Below are 19,852 nucleotides of genomic sequence, written 5' to 3'. Positions count from 1 at the left end.
GGATATTGAGAGTTTAATAGAGAAATGTCTAATTGGCATACTCAATTACTCCAATTCCAATTAGCGTCAAAGACCATCTCATGAAGCACAGAGAAAGCATTGTAGGGTCTATCTTTAATGATCTCAGAGAGCTAAACATGGTGGAGGCAGGTGAACCATTTTTCATTATAAATGAACAACCATATCTCTTCGTCGTGGTGATTCAGTGCAAGGTAAAGGGTTTTTTTATGGCAATAAAATTGCAAACCAAACAAATTGTTTATTTGAGTCATTTCTTATGTATTTTACTATTTTGTCGATGATATGTATTGCACTCAGTGCCATTTTGATATATTCACCTTTACATGGTATATAAATGAGCAAAATTTTCATATTTTGTCTCTATTGGCTTGGAATCATGGTTTTAAATCTTAAAAATAGTTTTGTTTCATTAAAAATTAATTATTTAATGTATTTTTCTAAAACCAGTTAGTTTAGACCTAACCAGTCCCGATTCAACTGGTTCCGGTCGGTAAACCGGTTCATTAGGTGGACCAGTCCGGTCACTGGTTCTGGTTTTAAAAACATTGGTCACAAGACATAGCTCCCAATGGACTTCCTACAACTTGATATAGGCTATCAACCTTGAAGCCAAGTGTAAATGCATCTGTGAAATTTTTATTCCACACACGTACATTTCCATTGATGAATGTCACCTTGAATCTTTTGTCCTCCATCGCCGAGATAGATACCAGGTTCTTCTTTAGATCGAGTACATATAGTACTTCTAGTAGATGAATGGTGTTACCTTGATTCAATTGAAGAGTAACATCCCCAACTCCCTTCATGGGATAGGTGGCATTGTCTCCAAGGATAATTTCCAAATTTGTGTCCTTTTCAATTAGATTTGAAAGAGCTTCCTTATACCCAGTGAAGTGCCTTGAGGCACCACTATCAATCAATCAATTTCCCAAAGTGTCTGAAGAAGATGCAGTGGAGAGGGCAGATATAAAATAAAATTATTTTTACTTGTTATCAACAACATTAGATTCATCATACCTGGAGTTTCTTGATCTCTTGGGAGGGTGACCATTTTCTTGATGAGGAGCGAGAGCATTCCTTTTTCCTCGGTTGTTGAATATGCCATTCCTTTGATTAATGTTGCCCCTAAAATTGTTGTTGTTGTGGTTGTCATCATCATTAGGTGTATCCCTTCTATTAGGACACTCCCTAGCATAGTGACCAGACTTGTTGCAAATGAAGCATCTTCCCTTCCTTCCATTTTTCAAATCTGTCCTTCCTTGACATTGCTTCTTAGAACCTGTATTGTTCTTCCTTTTAGCATGAGCGGAGAATGCAATAGGATCAGTCCTATTTGAAGGCATATCTAGTTCCATCATCCTTGTTTCTTCTTGAGAACATCTAGTCAACAATTCTTCAAAACCTGGAATTTTGTCGTTGTTAAGATGAGTGGTGTTAAACATGTGCCATTCACGAGGGAATCCTCTTAAGGGCAATGAGAGTAAGCTCCCTATCAGCGATAGCTTCTCCAATCGAAAGAAGATCATTTTTTATCTCAGTAATCCTCATGAAATAGGATTGAATGTCTTCATTTCTTCCCTTCTTTATATCCTTCAGCTTGTTTTTGAGAAAAAGAACTTGGTTTGCATTGCTAGATTTGAACATGCCAACCAACCTATTATATATCTCCTTTGATGTGTTCAAATCAAGGATGTAAGCAACTAAGTGCTTATGAATAGAATTCCTAATGATCTTCTTGGCTTTGACTTCACCTCCTTGTACTTTGTCTTAGCAGCGGCCGGTGCATTTGAAGGAGGTTCTGAAATCTTTCCCTGCACATAATCCATAACATCTTGCTCTTCTAAAGTCAAATCAAGAGACATATTCCATGCATGATAATCAGACTTATCATGAAGCTTATCATCAGACTTGAAGTAGGATGTGGAGGCCGTTGAATTTTGTCCTTGATCAGTGATTGTTCCACCTAGTGATTGCTCTTCTCACTCTTTCTTGGGCTTTGTCTTCACCTCACCTCTAATACCATGTTAAATTTAGATAACAATGGTATGTTCTATGCTTAAGAGCAATTTTACTTCAATTTTCTTATTAGCCCAATATCAATATCCAGTTTAGCAATCACATCAACATGACAGTAAAATGCAGATAGAACATAAACAATAACAGTAGAAGACAGGCCAAGACAAAAGGACACAAGATATGGCACCAACCAGGGACAAACCCCAATGTGGGGAACCCTTGAGCAATTCTTCTTATTATTCTTCAAGAGTTCAGCAGAGAGAGAATACAATATACAATATTCACTTGCCCAAGTGAAATATGACCAGTCAAACAGTAGTAACAGAAAGCCCTAACCAGAAAGTCAACGCTGGTCAACAAGGTAGATTTTGACCTCCAAAACAGCTCGGTCAAACTTGGTCAAATTGGCCTCCAATAGCTAGTCAAATCAGCCCAAAAATAGTCTGAAAAAGACCTGTCAAATCTAGTCAACGCTGCAACAAATCTTTTTGCAGTCAACGTTGGTCAAACAGCCTCGATTTCTATGCCCAGAAATGCGGCCTACCCAAACAGAGATCCCCCACACAAAACCGCAGTCAAAACAGGTCAACACAACTCAAAACAGCCCTTCTACAACTTTGGTCAACGCAGAGACAGAAAACCCTTCTCTTCTTCGTGCGTGTGGAGAGTTGCCTTTGAAATTCATACCCAATCAATGAAGGAGAGAATATAATGTGAGTGAGAGAAGTGTCTAAATGAGGAGGCGGCACCTTGTATTTATACGCAAACGTTGAGGGTGAATAGACATGGCTGTTGGGCTTCTGAGCCTACATTATTTTGCTAGCCGACCTTGACAATTTGTCCATAAATAAAAAAAATCATAATTCCATTTGTACATGTCAGAATGAGATAACCTTTAGATCAATCCTACTGTCTACACCTCTCGGTGAGAGGAATCCAATAAAAATATCAGCTGCATCATATGAGCTGTCCAAGGTGAAGTTTGGCCCTTGTTGCCAAATTTAACAACCCCATTGCAAACAAGCTTCCATTTAGGCACAAGTATTCAACATAAGGCTAACAAAAAGCAAGAACAAAATCCAAACATCAAAAGAACATAAACTTTACCTGTGCCATATATATGGGCTCAACAACCCATGGTATTTCATTAGCAAAAGTGATAGCCCCAATTATGTGATAGAGTACCTTCACATCCCGAACCTGAATAGGAAACATTCATCAAATACAGAAAGCATAATGCACCAAATGCACTCCTCTATTGCCAGACTAGGAAACTAAATAATATAAATATACACAAGGATTACGGTTTAGCAAAAAGATATGATGATAAAGCATTAAATAAGTTTAATACCTGCTCCCAGGGCATGGGCATGTTTTCAAGAAGTTTGTACACTGCATGAGGTACAAATTTAAGTGGTCCTAGATAAACACGCTTGTCATGGTGATATTTTTCTGAAGACATGTCTCCGTGATCTCTGTTCATAGTCAGAAACACATATCACTACATAATGCACAAATAGCAATGTTGCAATGGCATCAAATACCTACAGCCAAAAATGTATGTAACTATGTAATATCATTGAATGTAAAAATCACATACACAACAATATCAAAATTCCACAGAAGTCAAAGACGAAGATGAAGTGAGTTCACTTAGGTTTCCAGAAGTGTAAGACATAGCACATCCAATCAAAATTTGAAACATGATCCAATACATGAAAGCTTTTAGTTCTCTTTGAGTTAACATTTTTCTAACGAGGATGGTATAGACAAATAGATGCATCATATACAACAGAACTTGCTCCAAATCCTTCATTGAAATGTTGAATCTGTAAAGTTCAACAGATAAACTTCTTGAACCATCCAAACCTGAACAAAAGACAATTTGAGAAACCTTTGCATCACATCGAACTGTTTCATTGAGTCATATTTGTGTCAGATATCAGCCACGCTGTTCTGAGTCTGAGTCTCTGACAAAGACCATTTTCTACAACTCCAAACATTGAAGCCACCAATTATAAAGCATAATATGTTGGCATGATGACCTTTCAATAAAATAAATGTAGACTACTTGTCTATAAAACCATTAAATCTGAACAGAAAATGAAGTTTCCACATTCAATTATATTTGACCATAATAAAAACCCCCAAAGTGTACAAGGCTATGGAGCTGGAAATAATAATTGAACATTTTGATATATTTTCTGCCACTTAACAAGGAATTGGAAATTCTTTAAAGCAGTTTGCCACAAACTTTAGCTTTGAATTTTATTGCAAAGCAAGAAATAAGGGTCATTTCGCAGTAACAAGAGTATGAAGATGACATAGTATGTGTTTCCACTTCACATTACAACCAAATCTGTAAGGAAAACATTAACATAAGCCCCTCACCAATTAAGTGCATATTTAATAACTATGAAAGTATCTCTACAGTGCAGTATATGGACTTCACACTTTTAACTCATATGTCTACAGATCGGAAAGGCAAAGATGTGACCATCTTATGTCCCATGTCCATCCATGCCTGCCCGATGATGAACCAATCTTTCTAGACTGCCCTGAATCCTCCAGGATATGGTGGAGAACTATCTGAAATCTCTTCTTTAGGCCATTTTAGCACCTACAATAGAAAACTTCAGGTCAGTTCCTTCGATATTTCTCTGTCCTGTCTGTAGTTAAGGCCTCCAGCTTACTAAAAGAATCTCCAATAAATTAACTCTAGATTGTTTTTTTACTTTCCTTTATTAATTGTTGGTAAAACCTGATCTAAAACCTAAGTGAAGTACCTTAATAATTTACACCTATATGTTAATATAATCAAGATATATGATCCTAAATAACTTAGTGGTTCTCCCTCTCTTTTTGTTCCTCTCTTCCCTCACCCTAGGGTTTCTCAATATCAACCTAAAATTAGGTGGAGACTCCACTCTGTCCTCTTCCCCTCTTCAGTAATGTGTGTGCATTAGAGTGGTCTTCCATCCCTACCCTCACACTATATGTGGTAGCACAAACCCATTCATTTGTTACATTTTGGAAACTCTACAAAGGAATTTCCATCAACCCTTCCCTCTCCCATGCAAAGGCTCTCACATGGGTACAAGGAAGTTGCTCAAAAACAATTGGGAACCAACAAAAATGAAGGAATTATTCAATTCATCCCCAAGCCAAAGGCCCTAAACTAATACCAAGTCAAAAGTCAATTACCCTCAAGAATGTTTCTTAAGAGATGTTGGCTAAGGCCTTGGGCATGTGGATCAAGCATATTAAGCCATACTCATTCACCCAAAAAAGGCATCCATGAATCGGTGCAGTGTGCTCAACAGATCCGAAAAATAATCTAAAAATGCTATCACATAAAATATAACCAAGGAAAGAAATTCTCCACACTTTATTAATATCAAAACCCTTAAGGTAGGGTAACACCTTAAAATTGGTCCTTTTATGGAAGGAATCCACTCCTGTTCACTTGCCTCTTCGAAGGGACAACCTTCTACTGAGCTACACTCCAAATACAATAAGCTCCACACAACTTATAAGAGGACTCCATCCTTATTTATAACTAATTAAGAGACCCTAATAATAACAACACCTAACTACCTAGTGGATCTTCTTTAATGAAGCCCCATTAAATTTATGCAATACTTATTACTACTATAGTGGGCCTTATTTAAGAATAACATGCATAGTGGACCCTATTCTACCTTACAATGAAATATTTCCACTATTATTACTCTACTATGGGCCCTTCAGCCCCCCATTACACCCATAGGGAGGCATTCATTCTAGACAATGTTCGCATGGCTTGGGTATGGCATGAATAGGACCAAATGCCTCAACCTCATCAACTTCTCCATCAATATTATCTGGAAAATTTTGCAGCGCTTCTTTCACATGGCCCTGTTTACAGAGTGTTGTAACATTATTGAGAGCTTTGGCATTAGAAATGGACTGTTCTTGAGCAGCAAAGGTAAGTAATCAGTATAAGGCCATATACCAGGTTGTTGAACTGATAAGTCCAAACTGTCAAGTGTCCAGGTTGTTGAGCTGATAAGTCCAAACTCTCAAGTATGGGGGGTGGGAATTGGACTGCTGTCTTTATATCCAACAGAATGTATAAAGAAAATTCTACAGATCTGAAATATATCTTACCACCTGAAGGATCAGATCTGCAAATCATTCTGGAAACAACTTGGTAACTTTGTGAATGTTTTTCAAGGGGTTTTACCAGAGGTAATAGCACCAGGCTTGGGTGCTTTCTGTTTCCAGTTTAGCCATATATCGTTCACCTCCTAGGTTTTGGCACCCCTAGGGTTACCCTTACTCATTGGTGGGTAAAAGGCCACACACAATTATGATAATTTCTTTGATTCCCAAGCCTTTGACCAGAGAAAAAACCTTGGCCCTTTAAAAATTTAGAAATTATATTAAAATTCTTTCCATTGCCAACAATAAATAAAGCAACATACATATTAAGAGAGAAGAAACCGCGGAGACATTACAGTACCAAAAGTTCAAAAAACAAAGATAAATCCGACATCAAGGAAAAACTGTTCATATCAAAAGTTATCTGAAACAATCATTTGGAAATCACAAGAAGTCATTCCTCCAATTGCTAACTGGCGCCAAAAATTAGCAATTCTATTTCAAAAGAACTGAGACGTTTGTTATTCTACGGTCAACCACTGAAGAGATTAGAAATAAAAATGTTATGCTGCCTATCGGGAAAGGAGATTCACAGTGAGAAAAAATAATTGCAATCCTATGTAGCCACAATTCTGACATAAATAAATAGCGGCCACCCTGTAGCCGCCAAAACAAGTCTGCCACAAAGAACAAATCTAACATGGGTTAATCATATTACCATATTATTCCAGCAAAGACATTTACCCAAGTCTTTAATTGGTTAACTGTTAGTTATATTATTGCAATCTAGACATATCCTTCACATTGTCGTTATTGTTGTCAACTTTGTTTCTTTAGTATTGGGATAGTGTAAACATGATTAGGGACAAGGTATCAGATAAGATAATTTTAGTAATAACCACTAAAGAAGATCAATGGGAATGTCAAGTATGATGATAGATATACAAAGTGAGAGTTCAAGAATGGTTCCTATAGCAACAAGATCTAAGCTAAAGCATGAGAGCTAAAACTCCAGAAACTAAGAGAAGATCTAAATGAAGAATGTACAATATGCATGGATCCTAAATAAGGAGTGCCCAAAAGGTCAATGAATCAAGATTGATTAGATCTAGCTCCCATACCATCCAACGTTGAGTGGAGAAAACTCAAGATAAGAACTTATCCTGAGGACATAGAAGAGGATCAAGATTGAGTATTACACTTCAACCTAGAAAAGGTCTGACTACCACTGAGGCCTGGGTGATCTCCTCTGATTATTGGGATGGAAACTGAACTGACAATGCCAGTGTGGGCTCTGGGAAGTGGGGATAGTCCCACCAATCAACTCTAATATGGAATTGGAGCCATGGTCATTATCTGTCTATCTCTTAGTGCCCCTAGCGGATGGGGGTACCATGAAAAGGGAAGTGATCATCCAGATGTCTAGAGAGTATGGGAATGAAGCGTAAAGACCACTTGTATGTGTAAGGCTGAGCATCTCTAGTTAGGGTACTTGAAGAAACTAGACAGGGTCTACAACTCCCTAAAAAGACAATGGTAATGCCCTCAGATCTCATACTAGAGGGGGCAATGGTAGATAAATTGCAGCTCTGTCTCAACCTCTCAAAGATGACACAACTGACAAATCCTATCTGAGAGGTCAAGTTGGTCCTCCAACTCCACCCAAAGTCTATGTGAACCCACCTTAAACTGGCCTAGGGAAATATGGAGAGCATGCATCCAATGACAGTGCATGTAGGGAGGCTAGACAAAGGGTCCATCTCTCAGCTCCATGAAGTGCTTACTGTTTAAAATCATCTTCAAATGTAACCCACCCGAAGAGTGTTTGTCCAAGATTCAAGTGACCTATATGAACTGCTTGTAGATGTCATCCTGGTTGATCATGTTCAACTCTTACCTAGTAGCTAAGAGATGACCTAGTGCATCAAAGCAATATCTAAATGGAAGAAGTTGGTGCAATGAAATATGCAAACTCTAGAAGAAATCATTTTAAAAATCGCGGTTAAAAGTGTTTCTTGGAAGGTGAGGGATGCCACCCACATAGATTAAAAGCCAATTTCAAAGGAGCTCTAAAGGTCAATGATTTTGGGCTTGTTGACCACCACGTGTCAACTACCCGTAGCAGTACACCCCCTTTTTCGCAAAGGGGATATCGCTTGATCAACGTGTCCGTGCCATTCGACTATCATCATCAGCCTGATCATGTTATTTTGTAAACCCAGTCTGCATGTGTAAATTGTAAATAATTTTAGCAGATCTCTGTCATGTATGTAATTGCCTAGGTAAACCTAATATTCTAGCGATGATCTACATTCCTAAAGGTTTTTTGTCTCACCGACGCATGGTCGGCAGAGTTTTCCTTCAGCCTAACCCAAAAGCCAGAATGGATTTTGTCATTAGAATCTTAGGGGAGTCCTAGTGTGCTAGAGTGATTTGGGAATAATCCTAACTATTGGTTAGGTTATTTTATTACAAATTGCTCGATCTGCTGGATTATATTAGTGTCACAGAACTGGGTAGTCTATGAGGGTCTATGTCAAATGGGTTCTCCCCCTTGAGATGTAAAAATGTAAAAATCATGATGAAAGTGTCTTGAGGATTAGAAAAATGTTTTATCCCCTCATAAGTCCTAAGTCCTAGGTCCTAGTTATTTTTTAAATTTTCCAAAGGCTAAATTCGAGCGTCCTTTGAAAACTTAAATTTTAAAAGGTCCAGGGACTAAGGTTAAATGATTATTTTGCTAAATTTTAAGCCCTTGGTCCCTTGGGTTAAGTCAAAGTCAAAATTTTGAGGAAATTAATTCAAAAATTAAATTTTTGAATTAATTAAAATGCATTTAAATGATAATTTCGAATTTCCTCATTATTTTAATTTCGACGGATGAGATTAAAAGATTTTTTGATCCTCATCAACAATCGAGATCGCTTTGACAATGACCACTCAAACTAGCCTGTTGAGTCTTGAAAATGACATTCATTTCCATTACACTTTCACTATTATGTCCATTATATCACCTCCATTTCACTACTATGTCATCACATTCATCCCACTTTCATTATCATTGGGCCACATTTATGTTTTTCCAAACTTTATTAATTTTAAGCTTTTTAAGTGAATTTGTGGTTAAAAATTAGAAAATAATGTGCAGCGGAGAGTCATGTTACTTTCATACATTCCAACGGAGGATCAGGATGCTGATATCTTGACGAAGGCGCTCACCAAGAGAAAATTCGAATACCATCGAGGCAAGATAAGGGTTGCTGATAATCCATATCTTGTTGAGAGGGAGTGTTGAAAATGCAACAAGATGATGGACCTTAGTGGAAAGGAGTCGCCTTCACTAAGTGCGCCCACAGGCTATTTTGGCGCAAAGTCTATTTTTATATTATGTCTATTTTTAGACATATGGATCATGGTATATGGAGGCCAAATTCGAATTTGAGTGGAAAGAATCATGGGATCATGAGGATATGTGTCACATCTCCTAATTATATTGTAACTCTAAAAAGACGTGTCTTATCAGTTCTTATTTTGATTAGGACTCTAGAGGTAGAGGAAGAGATTCATGGACTCTCATTAATGAGATGGCTTCTCATCCTTTTGTATAAATAGGAGATCTCTCTCCTTCATTTGTTAGTTCTTAAGTCTTAGTTTGTTAGTTCTTAAGCTTGTTAGCTTGTGAGATGGCTTTTGAAAGCTTTGGAGAGCTTTGTTGTACTTTGTAATTTTGAAGAATTTGAATAAAGCTTTGATGTTCTCAACATGGAAGGAGATGTGAAGTAGATGTCATGGAGCACATTAGAATGTAAGGTAGAGTAGATTTCATTTTGTAATTTTGCTTTGATTTCATTATGTCATTTGATTGCTTTCAAGTTTGATAGATTAGATTTTCCATTCATGCAATTTTAATTCATGTAAGTGTATTCAACTGGTTGATTGTAGATTAGTTTTTCTTTATATGTTTTTGCATCAACTAGTGACATGAGATTAACCTCTTTGCTGACTTTGCTTTTCTTAGTTTTTTTAATTCCAATTCTGTTTTGATTTCAGTCTTCTTTACTTGCTTTGTTAGTTAGTTTAGAAATCAACTTGCTCATATCATTGAGAGTTACCTCTGAAAGCCATAGCTGGACTACTGGCGAGGGATTGAATTATGGATGTGTAATTTGATTTTAGTTTTACTTTTCTGCAATTAGATATTAAATTGCTCATATCATTGTCGGTTACCTCCGAAAGCCATAGTTGGACTACTGGCGAGGGATCGAATTATGAATGTGTAATTTGATTTTAGTTTTACTTTTCTGTAATTAAATATCAGATTGCTCATGACATTGATGATTACCTCCGAAAGCCATAGCTGGACTACTGGCGAGGGATCGAATTATGAATGTGAAATTTGATTTTAGTTTTACTTTCCTTGCAATTTTTTATTTCTTTGAGTGCAGTAGCTTAAATCGCTTTTCTGTATTTAGAAAGCAGCAAAGATAATAGTTTCATGATCAGTAGTTCATTATTTACTCGTTTTCCATTCTTGTTCAAGCATTACTGTCATCACTAGTACATTCTAAGACCTTCTGAAGTGTTAAGTTCTGGAAATCATTATAGAGGACATAATTGCCTTAAAATTGTATCCATACTTGCCTTCTAGAGACTTAGGAATAGGATTTCCATTTACATTAGACACTTTAGGAAATCAACAAGAACAAAACCCCAAAACAAAACAAAAACTATAAAACAACGAAGTAAGAAAAAGGTTAACTAAGCACATATGGTGCACCACACTTCATCAGTTTACGATACCCAGATTGATAATTTATGTAGAGCAATTTAAGACGTTAAATTGACTAGACATAGCCGTTGGGAAATTTTTCTTTAAATAGGAGGTCAGTTGTCATTTGAGATCATTTGACCTTGGAGTCGTGTGCTGAGTGAAAGCTCTCTTGTAATCGTTTTTCATGTGCAAATAAAGAAAGACTTTGGGGTTAATCTCTGCTGGTGTTACTTTGCGGGAAATGATATAAGATGTTTTATTTTCTTGCATAGATTTACTTTCAGCCATTGATATTAGCTTATTGAAGAGTGATTTAGACACAGGTATCTTGTCTGATCACTGGGGTTTGAATGATAGTTTAATTTCTGAATATAATGGCAGGTATCTCCATTAGATCTGAATTTCATTGTCGTTTTCTCTCTCTATGTTAATGGTTGAATTAAGCTGTGCAGGAAATCCTTTTTTTTGAGATTACCGGGCATTCGGGGAAGTTCTCGGCTGAACCAGCCAACTCCCGAAAAAGCATTTTCTGAAGAGCCTAGTTGGTTTTGATCCCGGGCTTATCATTAGAATTTTTCTGGTGAATGCATGAAGGGTTTTCTGAAGCACCTCATCTTAAATTCAAAATCTTAAAAAATATTTCTGTGGCATACTGACAAATCTGGCTATTTAGAGCCTTTAAACTGTGAATATTGTAATTATTTAGCTGGTTTTAGGGTTTTTAGTTTTGTTTCTTGCATATTTTGTTTCTGGGTGTTTGTTTTTGTCATTACAGGTTGCAGATCTGAAGGTGAGATTCAATCTTGAAGCCAGATCTAGGCCCTGGAGGGTAAGATCTGGCCTCAGAGTCAGCTCTTGCAGGGGTATTCGTTTCAAGATCTGGAAAATTTTGTGGGTTTTTTCATTTGACAATCGGAAGCAACTGATTCAAAATTTTAAATCAAGACTTCTAGAAAAGAGTTCTGGTAAATTTTAAAGGGTTTTCCGGCCATCTGTTTTCTGATCGGTTTCTTCAGATTTGTTGCCTGGTGGGGTTTCATGCTGCATAAAAATTTCGAAATTTTTTAGGGTCCGCAGCTTTTTCCTATTGCCTGGGTGCTCCCTCACCCATTACGCTCACTCCAAACCCTCTCCACACAATCATTTCTCTGTCCTTGTATCGAATCCACAGCTCCCTTACACCCTCAACTGCCAAACTCTCCAACGTTTCATTTGTCCAACGTTTTCCCTTACAGTCCCCTGTGTATTCATCTCCCTGCTCCATCCAGCTCCTCATCCCCTCACGCAATTTTCACCATCGTATCCCTCATTGCCTGCCCATGTATTGTTGCCATGCCTCTGCACGCAGTCTTCAGCCTAGCTCCACGCTACATCACATCGCCCTCTCCAAGTTGTCAGTCCCTTCCATACATACCTGCGTCCTTCCCGCGCTGCTCCAAAACCTGCCCCACTTTCATGTTTCCCCCAACGCTGCATGCTACACACACTTCTCCTTACGCCGCTATTCAAACTCCTCTCCCACGCAGTTTCCTCACCACGCATCTTCCATTCCACGCAAGACCCACGCACATCCTCAAGCGTCCATCTCACCAGCTGCTACCCACGTTTCATCACCGCCACGCTAAAACCTGCAATCCCTGCCTGCGAACTCAGCTCCATCGAGCCCTCTTGATTGCAAGTCCTCACGTCTCCCTTCCCTGCCATCGACCAAACCTGCAATACCACAAAACAATAAAAAAGCAAAAGAGAAACACTTCGATTATTAAGTTAGGGTTAGATAATAAAAAATAGAATAAAATAAAATAAAATAAAATAAAACGATTTTGTTTTCATTTTGTTTCATTTTTAGTGTAGGTCCTGATTTTGTTTATTTGGTTTGGCTTTATAAGATCATGAAAATCTAAAAAATATAAAATATAAAAAAGAATAATAATAAAAAATAAAATTCCACAAAAGCATAAAAAGGTTTAGTCCTTAGGTTTTTTTATTTAGTCTTGTTTTATTTTAGAATTTAGTTTTTCTTTATGATTTTGATTTATATTTTAATCATTTAGAAATAAAAATAAAAAATAAACATTTAAAAAATCCAAAGCATTAAAAAAAAAAAAAAAAAATTAAAAATTTTAAAAGAAAAGACTAATTAAAAATTGGAAATCCCTTTTGATGTCTTTTTTCTGTTGTGGTATCAGTGTTCATCATTTTACTATAGTTAAATGTACTTAAATTTTTATCTGGAGTTTAACTATTGGAAAGTGATTAATTTCCTAGATTTGGAATTTCAAGCATAATCATTTTAAATTCTAGGTGCCTAGCTTTTAAATTTTGTGGTTATTCAAAGTATTCTATCTTTTGAAAATTTAATTGCCAGAGCTTTTGCTAAGTCATTGATCGTTATTGCTTGATTGATTTAGTGCTTATCGTATGCTATACATTTCAGTAAATATCTTCAAGCAATTGCTAAAAGGTTTGTTTATGTTTAGATTTCCTAAAGCAGCAGTTGATAATTAATTACTTGATCATTGACTCCATAAGGCACTGGTTGTAATAATTTAAAACTCAATCAATTTCTTAATATCGCTAAGCCTTTATCAAGTATTTGATTGCCTCGCTGTGTCTCCCAAACCGGCTAATTCCCAGCTGGTTCTCCTTTATCCCACAGGGTCTACCCCCCTTAGCCTGCTTCTGGGAGACGGCTTAAACGGAGAGATCGGGGATCAGGGTGATAGCCCCTGGTCTGAGCGTTGTCGCGGTGCTTGGACACTCTGTGCGACAACATTTTTTGGCGTTGTTGCCGAGATATTTGATTCTCGGCGTTTCAACGACATTTCCTCATTCATCTTCTCATTTGTCATCTTTTCATTTGAGCCGGCAACAACAACATTTTTTAGCGCCGTTGCCGGGGATACTTTATTCTCGGTGTTTCAACAACTTTTCATCTCTCATCTTTTCATTTAAGCCGGCAACGACAACATTTTTTGGCGCCATTGCCGGGGATAGAGTTGTTTCTGTCCTTGGTTTCTTCGACATTCATCATCCATCTTCCATCTTTCTATCATTCATTTGAGACTGGCAAAGTCAACATTTTTTGGCGCATCTCATCTTTTCCGCCATTCATTAGCCTGTCAAGCGGCCAGCATTTCTTGGCGTCATTTGATCTTTTCATCGCCCTATCTTTCGTCATCTCGTTAATCGTACCTTTAGCACCTGGACACTTCTCAGTGCGTTTCTTGTCTAGGTGGCGACTCCATTTCTTTTCATTTATTTTTCTCAGACAAGAAGCCTCCCTTATATCTGCTTGTTTGTTGCCTTTTGGATCCTAGAGTTAGATTCATGTTCAAATGGCGACTCCACTTCTTTCATCTCTTGATTTTCTTGAGCAGAGATCTGTCTCTATCATCCATTTGGTCCCTCATTATTCATCATGGATTATTCATTTACCCCATGTCATTTCACTGATGTTCTCCATGATATTCCAGAAGTGGCCATTTCTAAATTGTCTTTGTTCTCGGGTGGTGATTCAGTCGCTGTTAGAAAGCATCTATGCAGGTTTTCTCGTATAATGTTCATATATTGTAGACCTCCTCAGTATGATCATGAAGATGTCAAAATGCGTCTATTTGTCTTTTCTTTAGAGGGTGATGCTTTGAATTGGTTTAATAATTGTCCTGAAGACTCTTTCACTTCTTTACAAGACATTGTCAATGCTTTTAAAGATAGATATGGTTATCAAGATAGCTCGCCTTGTGCCCCTAAAATTGTGCAACAGAATGAAAGTAATCTTATGAAGGGTCCAGCTGTCGATGAAAGATTTCAAGACAATTCTTCATATCAGAATGTGCCATCCACCTGTACCATTGCAGATCAAATCCATGATAGTGGAAAAACAGGGACAAATTGTAAAATCAGTGTCAACAATGAAAGGGAAAATCAAAAGCAAATTATAGAAGAACTAATGCGGCTGGTAAAAAATATGGAGATCAATCAAGAAAAATTTGTAACTGATTATGCCAATGATATGAGAACTTTATACACCCACCTAGAAAATCGAGATAAGGAAATGGAAACCATGAAAGCTAATCATGATAGGGAAATTAATTCTATGCAAAACAAGTTATTAACTATGGATGAAGAAATGACTATCATGACATTCGATTATAATAATCAGTTGGCTACCATGCAAGCAAATCATAAGAAAGAGATAAACTCTATGCAGCATTGCTTGATGACCATAAAGGAAAAGAACGATAAAGTAATAAAAGATATGGAAGAAGACCATGCCAGGGAAATCAGCACTATGAAGGTTGAACAATCTAGCCAGATGGATGCCATTACAATACAAGTATAGAAATTTCAACAGCGATCAGAGGATGAAAGAAACCAGGAAATGTCAATAGATCAGAAGCCTCCTTATCTGCTGCAACAAGCTCCATCTTATTATGAGGAGGTCATTGGTTCGATTGAAAGGTGGTTAATTGAAGGTGACCCAGATAAAATTGAAAACAATAAAGATCAGATGCAAAATGAAGAAAGACATGTCACGCATATCTTACATACTTCATCTGAGAGTTTTGAAGCAGAATGTTCCACAAAGAAAAAACGCAAGAGAAAGAGAACGAGAAAGCGATTTGATGCATTAGATGGCCGCAAGCAGCTGGATTTTCAGATAGGAAAATGTCCTACGTTATGCAGAATGGGACATGGCACATCCGAGAAGCAGCCGACAAATTCACCTAAAAGCAGGCAAATGCTCAATATTCACTATATTGAACGCATCCGATGCCATGGGGCATCTCTGTATTGTATTTCTAACCTTATGCCTTGTTATTTCAGTGTTTCATTTTGTAGTTAGATCTGGTTTTTCATGTTGATTAGACTAGTTAATAAATGAAGAGCTTATATCTTTCCCGTGCTTAACGTTATATGATGATTTTTGGATGGACGCTACTTATGTTTTGTTGTGTGTTGCGTGGATGCAGATTCTAGATTCTCACATTCCTCCAATGCAGCAACGTGTCCCCAAGTAGATCCAGATGTTGACCACCACGTGTCAAATACCCATAACAATACACCCCCTTTTTTTGCAAAGGGGATATCGCTTGATCAACGTGTCTGTGCCATTCGCCTATCATCATCAGCCTGATCATGTTATTTTGTAAACCCAGTCTGCATGTGTAAATTGTAAATAATCTTAGCAGATCTTTGTCATGTATGTAATTGCCTAGGTAAACCTAATCTTCTAGTGATGATCTACGCTCTGGAAGGTTTTTTGTCTCACCGACCCATGGTCGGTAGAGTTTTCCTTCAGCCTAACCCCAAAGCCAGAATGGATTTTGTCATTAGAATCCTAGGAGAGTCCTAGTGTGCTAGAGTGATTTGGGAATAATCCTAACTATTTGGTTAGGTTATTTTATTACAAATTGCTCGATCTGCTAGATTATATTAGTGTCACAAAACTGGATAGTCTATGAGGGTCTATGTCAAATGGGTTCTCCCCCTTGAGATGTAAAAATGTAAAAATCATGATGTAAAGTGTCTTGAGGGTTAGAAAAATGTTTTATCCTCTCATAAGTCCTAAGTCCTAGGTTCTAGTTATTTTTTAAATTTTCCAAAGGCTAAATTCGAGGGTCCTTTAAAAAATTAAATTATAAAAGGTCCAGGGACTAAGGTTAAATGATTATTTTGCTAAATTTTAGGCCTTTAGTCCCTTGGGTAAGTCAAAGTCAAAATTTTGAGGAAATTAATTCAAAAATTAAAATTTTGAATTAATTAAAATGCATTTAAATGATAATTTCGAATTTCCTCATTATTTTAATTTTGACGGATGAGATTAAAAGATTTTTGATCCTCATCAACGGTCGAGATCGCTTTGACAAGGATCACTTGAACTAACCGTTGGGAAATTTTTCTTCAAATAGGAAGTCAGTTGTCATTTGAGATTATTCGACCTTGGAGTCGTGCGCTGAGAGAAAGCTCTCTTGTAATCGTTTTTCATGTGCAAATAAAGAAAGACTTTGGGGTTAATCTCTTCTAGTGTTACTCTGCGAGAAACGCTGTAAGATGTTTTATTTTCTTGCATAGATTTACTTTCAGCCATTGATGTTAGCTTATTGAAGAGTGATTTAGACACAGGTATCTTGTCTGATCACTGGGGTTTGAATGATAGTTTAATTTCTGAATATAATGGCAGGTATCTCCATTAGATTTGAATTTCATTGTCGTTTTCTCTCTCTATGTTAATGGTTGAATTAAGTTGTGCAGGAAATCCTTTTTTTTTAGATTACCTAGCGTTCAAGGAAGTTTTCGACTGAACCAGCCAACTCCCGAAAAAGCATTTTCTGAAAAGCCCAGTTGATTTTGATCCCAGGCTTATCATTAGAATTTTTCTAGTGAATGCATGAAGGGTTTTCTGAAGCACCTCATCTTAAATTCAAAATCTTAAAAAATATTTCCATGGCATATTGATAAATCTGGCTATTTAGAGCCTTTAAACTGTGAATATTGTAATTATTTAGCTGGTTTTAGGGTTTTTAGTTTTGTTTCTTGCATATTTTGTTTTTGGGTGTTTGTTTTTGTCATTACAGGTTGCAAATCTGAAGGTGAGATTCAATCTTGAAGCCAGATCTAGGCCCTGGAGGGTAAGATCTAGCCTCAGAGTCAGCTCTTGCAGGGGTATTCATTTCAAGATCTGGAAAATTTTGTGGGTTTTTTCATTTGACAATCGGAAGCAGCTGAGTCAAAATTTTAAATCAAGACTTCTGGAAAAGAGTTCTGGTAAATTTTAAAGGGTTTTCCGGCCATCTGTTTTCCAATCGGTTTCTTTAGATTTGTTGCGTGGTGGGGTTTCATGCTGCATAAAAATTTCGAAATTTTCAGGGTCCGCAGCTTTTTCCTATTGCCTGGGTGCTCCTTCACCCATTATGCTCACTCCAAACCCTCTCCACGCAGTCATTTCTCTGTCCTTGTATCGAATACACAGCTCCCTTACACCCTCAACTGCCAAACTCTCCAACGTTTCATTTGTCCAGCATTTTCCCTTGCAGTCCCCTGTGTATTCATCTCCCTGCTCCGTCCAACTCCTCATCCCCTCACACAGTTTTCACCATCGTATCCCTCGCTGCCTGCCTGCGTATCGTTGCCATACCTCTTCACACAGTCTTCAGCCTAGCTCCATGCTACATCACATCACCCTCTCCACGCTACCAATCCCTTCCATACATACTTGCGTCCTTCCCACGCTGCTCCAAAACCTGCTCCATTTTCACGTTTCCCCCAACGCTGCGTGCTACACACACTTCTCCTTACGTCGCTATTCAAACTCCTCTCCCACGCAGTTTCCTCACCACGCATCTTCCATTCCACGCAAGACCCACGCACATCCTCAAGCGTCCATCTCACCAGCTGCTGCCCACGTTTCATCACCTCCACGCTAAAACCTGCAATCCCTGCCTGCGAACTCAGCTCCATCGAGCCCTCTTGACTGCAAGTCCTCACGTCTCCCTTCCCTGCCATTGACCAAACCTGCAATACCACAAAACAATAAAAAAGAAAAAGAGAAACACTTCGATTATTAAGTTAAGGTTAGATAACCCCGGATGCGGGTGTTTAAGATGGCCTTAAATTCGATGGGACTGGAGTGGGCTGAGAAAGGCTGCCACCTGCCAGCCTTGTACAACGAAGTTATTTACCAGTGGACGGATGATCATAGGCAGGTGGGCATTGCTCTGTTTAAGGGAATTAGTGCAGGCGACCTTGTATTATCTTTCACCTCCGCACGCTCAGTTATGTTCTGGCTCTCGGCTCCCATGAATGCCATAGTAATAGCGGGAGCGTCTCGAGGCAGGGGAAAGGGTAATAAAACCAGCCTCCGCCATGGGTTTGTTCAGGTGTCTCTTATGTTATGTTGGTTGGATACAACGAAGCTGGGCTCATGCTCTGTTAGTTCGGAGAAGCTGCCTCTGTCAATTTCCTTGATTCTCTCTGAAGCTTTGGGCTCCCGTCTGATTGTTTGTTTGTCTGGCCTGCGCCCTACTTCTCTGGTTGCTCGTTCTGGTATCCACAAAGGCACCGTCGTTGTCGACATGCCTCGACTTCGCCAAAGGATGTTAAGTCGCAGAGGCACCTCTCGGAGGGCGCCTTCTCGCCCTTCTTCCCTCTCTCCCTCCAGTGACTTCACTTCCAGCCATTACCCTCGCACTCGCAGCGGGAGAGGGCACTTTCTGTGGCCCAGTCAATTCCTTGAGCCCAGTTCTCCAGGTTCCTCGTCCTCGCCCTCCTTCGGCTCTGCAATCTTCACTTTTAATTGCACCCTGAACCGTCCAAGGATTACCGCCCATGTCTCGGTGCTCTTTCTCGAGGAAGCCCAGGAAGAGGGAGAGTCCAGTGCTCATCAGGAGGACCCAGGCTTAGTTTCTGTGCCGAATTCTGGCTCCCCGCGAGCTATGGAGATTCCTGCAAGCAATGTTAATGACATAGTGATGGAGCCAACGGCCCCGGGTTCGTTTGTGAACGATGATGCTCGAGCTCAGGATCTGTCTGACGGTGGTTGGTGCAGGATCGTGGAGGAGCCTCCAGGCGCCTAATTCATGCTCTGCAGCTCTGTCTCAGGTTATGCGGCCCAGTATAGAGGGCTTTTTGCCACAGTTGTTAATTTTTGTAATTGTTGTTACGTCAGGGTTAAATACGCATGTTCTTTGTAATGCTTGTAAGCTCAGTAAGGCCAAGATGGTTAACACTGGATCCCCTGTGTGGGATTGCATAACATGGCCTCGTCCAAACTCTCTGTTCTGGACAATTTTCTGTTTCATGCTGCCTTTCCTTCTGGGCAGCTGTTTTTGACGCTAGTCATGCTGTAATTGTATACCTTTAATGTGAATAATAGAATAGTCTTATTTAGAAAAAAAA

General features: G+C 38.5%; 1 protein-coding gene across 7 annotated transcripts in view; it reads right to left on the bottom strand.

Moving 5' to 3' along the window:
• LOC149202741 (pre-mRNA-processing-splicing factor 8A-like) overlaps positions 1 to 19,852 on the bottom strand; it is a 58,633-nt gene that overhangs the window by 16,589 nt on the left and 22,192 nt on the right. For 5 of the 7 annotated variants that reach the window (XR_016253905.1, XR_016253906.1, XM_089403240.1 and 2 more), the window contains 2 exons: positions 3,389 to 3,512; positions 3,145 to 3,237 (listed from right to left, as the gene is read on the bottom strand). Coding sequence is in view for 2 of the 7 variants with exons in the window: in XM_089403240.1 (XP_089259366.1) it covers positions 3,145 to 3,237; positions 3,389 to 3,512 (217 nt within the window). In the remaining 5 variants the exon portion in view is untranslated. Of the gene's footprint in view, positions 1 to 3,144; positions 3,238 to 3,386; positions 3,513 to 3,574; positions 4,658 to 19,852 lie in introns of those variants that run through there. The other 2 variants (XM_089403238.1, XM_089403239.1) reach the window with 2 other exon arrangements.

This window comes from Pinus tabuliformis, chromosome 2_1 (genome assembly GCF_031772625.1).
Source record: "Pinus tabuliformis cultivar Carrire ecotype Pingquan chromosome 2_1, CPIR1, whole genome shotgun sequence".
Classification (NCBI taxonomy): Eukaryota; Viridiplantae; Streptophyta; class Pinopsida; order Pinales; family Pinaceae; genus Pinus; species Pinus tabuliformis.
The sequence above is the reverse complement of the archived record's forward strand: the minus strand, read 5'-3'. Positions and strand labels throughout refer to the sequence as shown.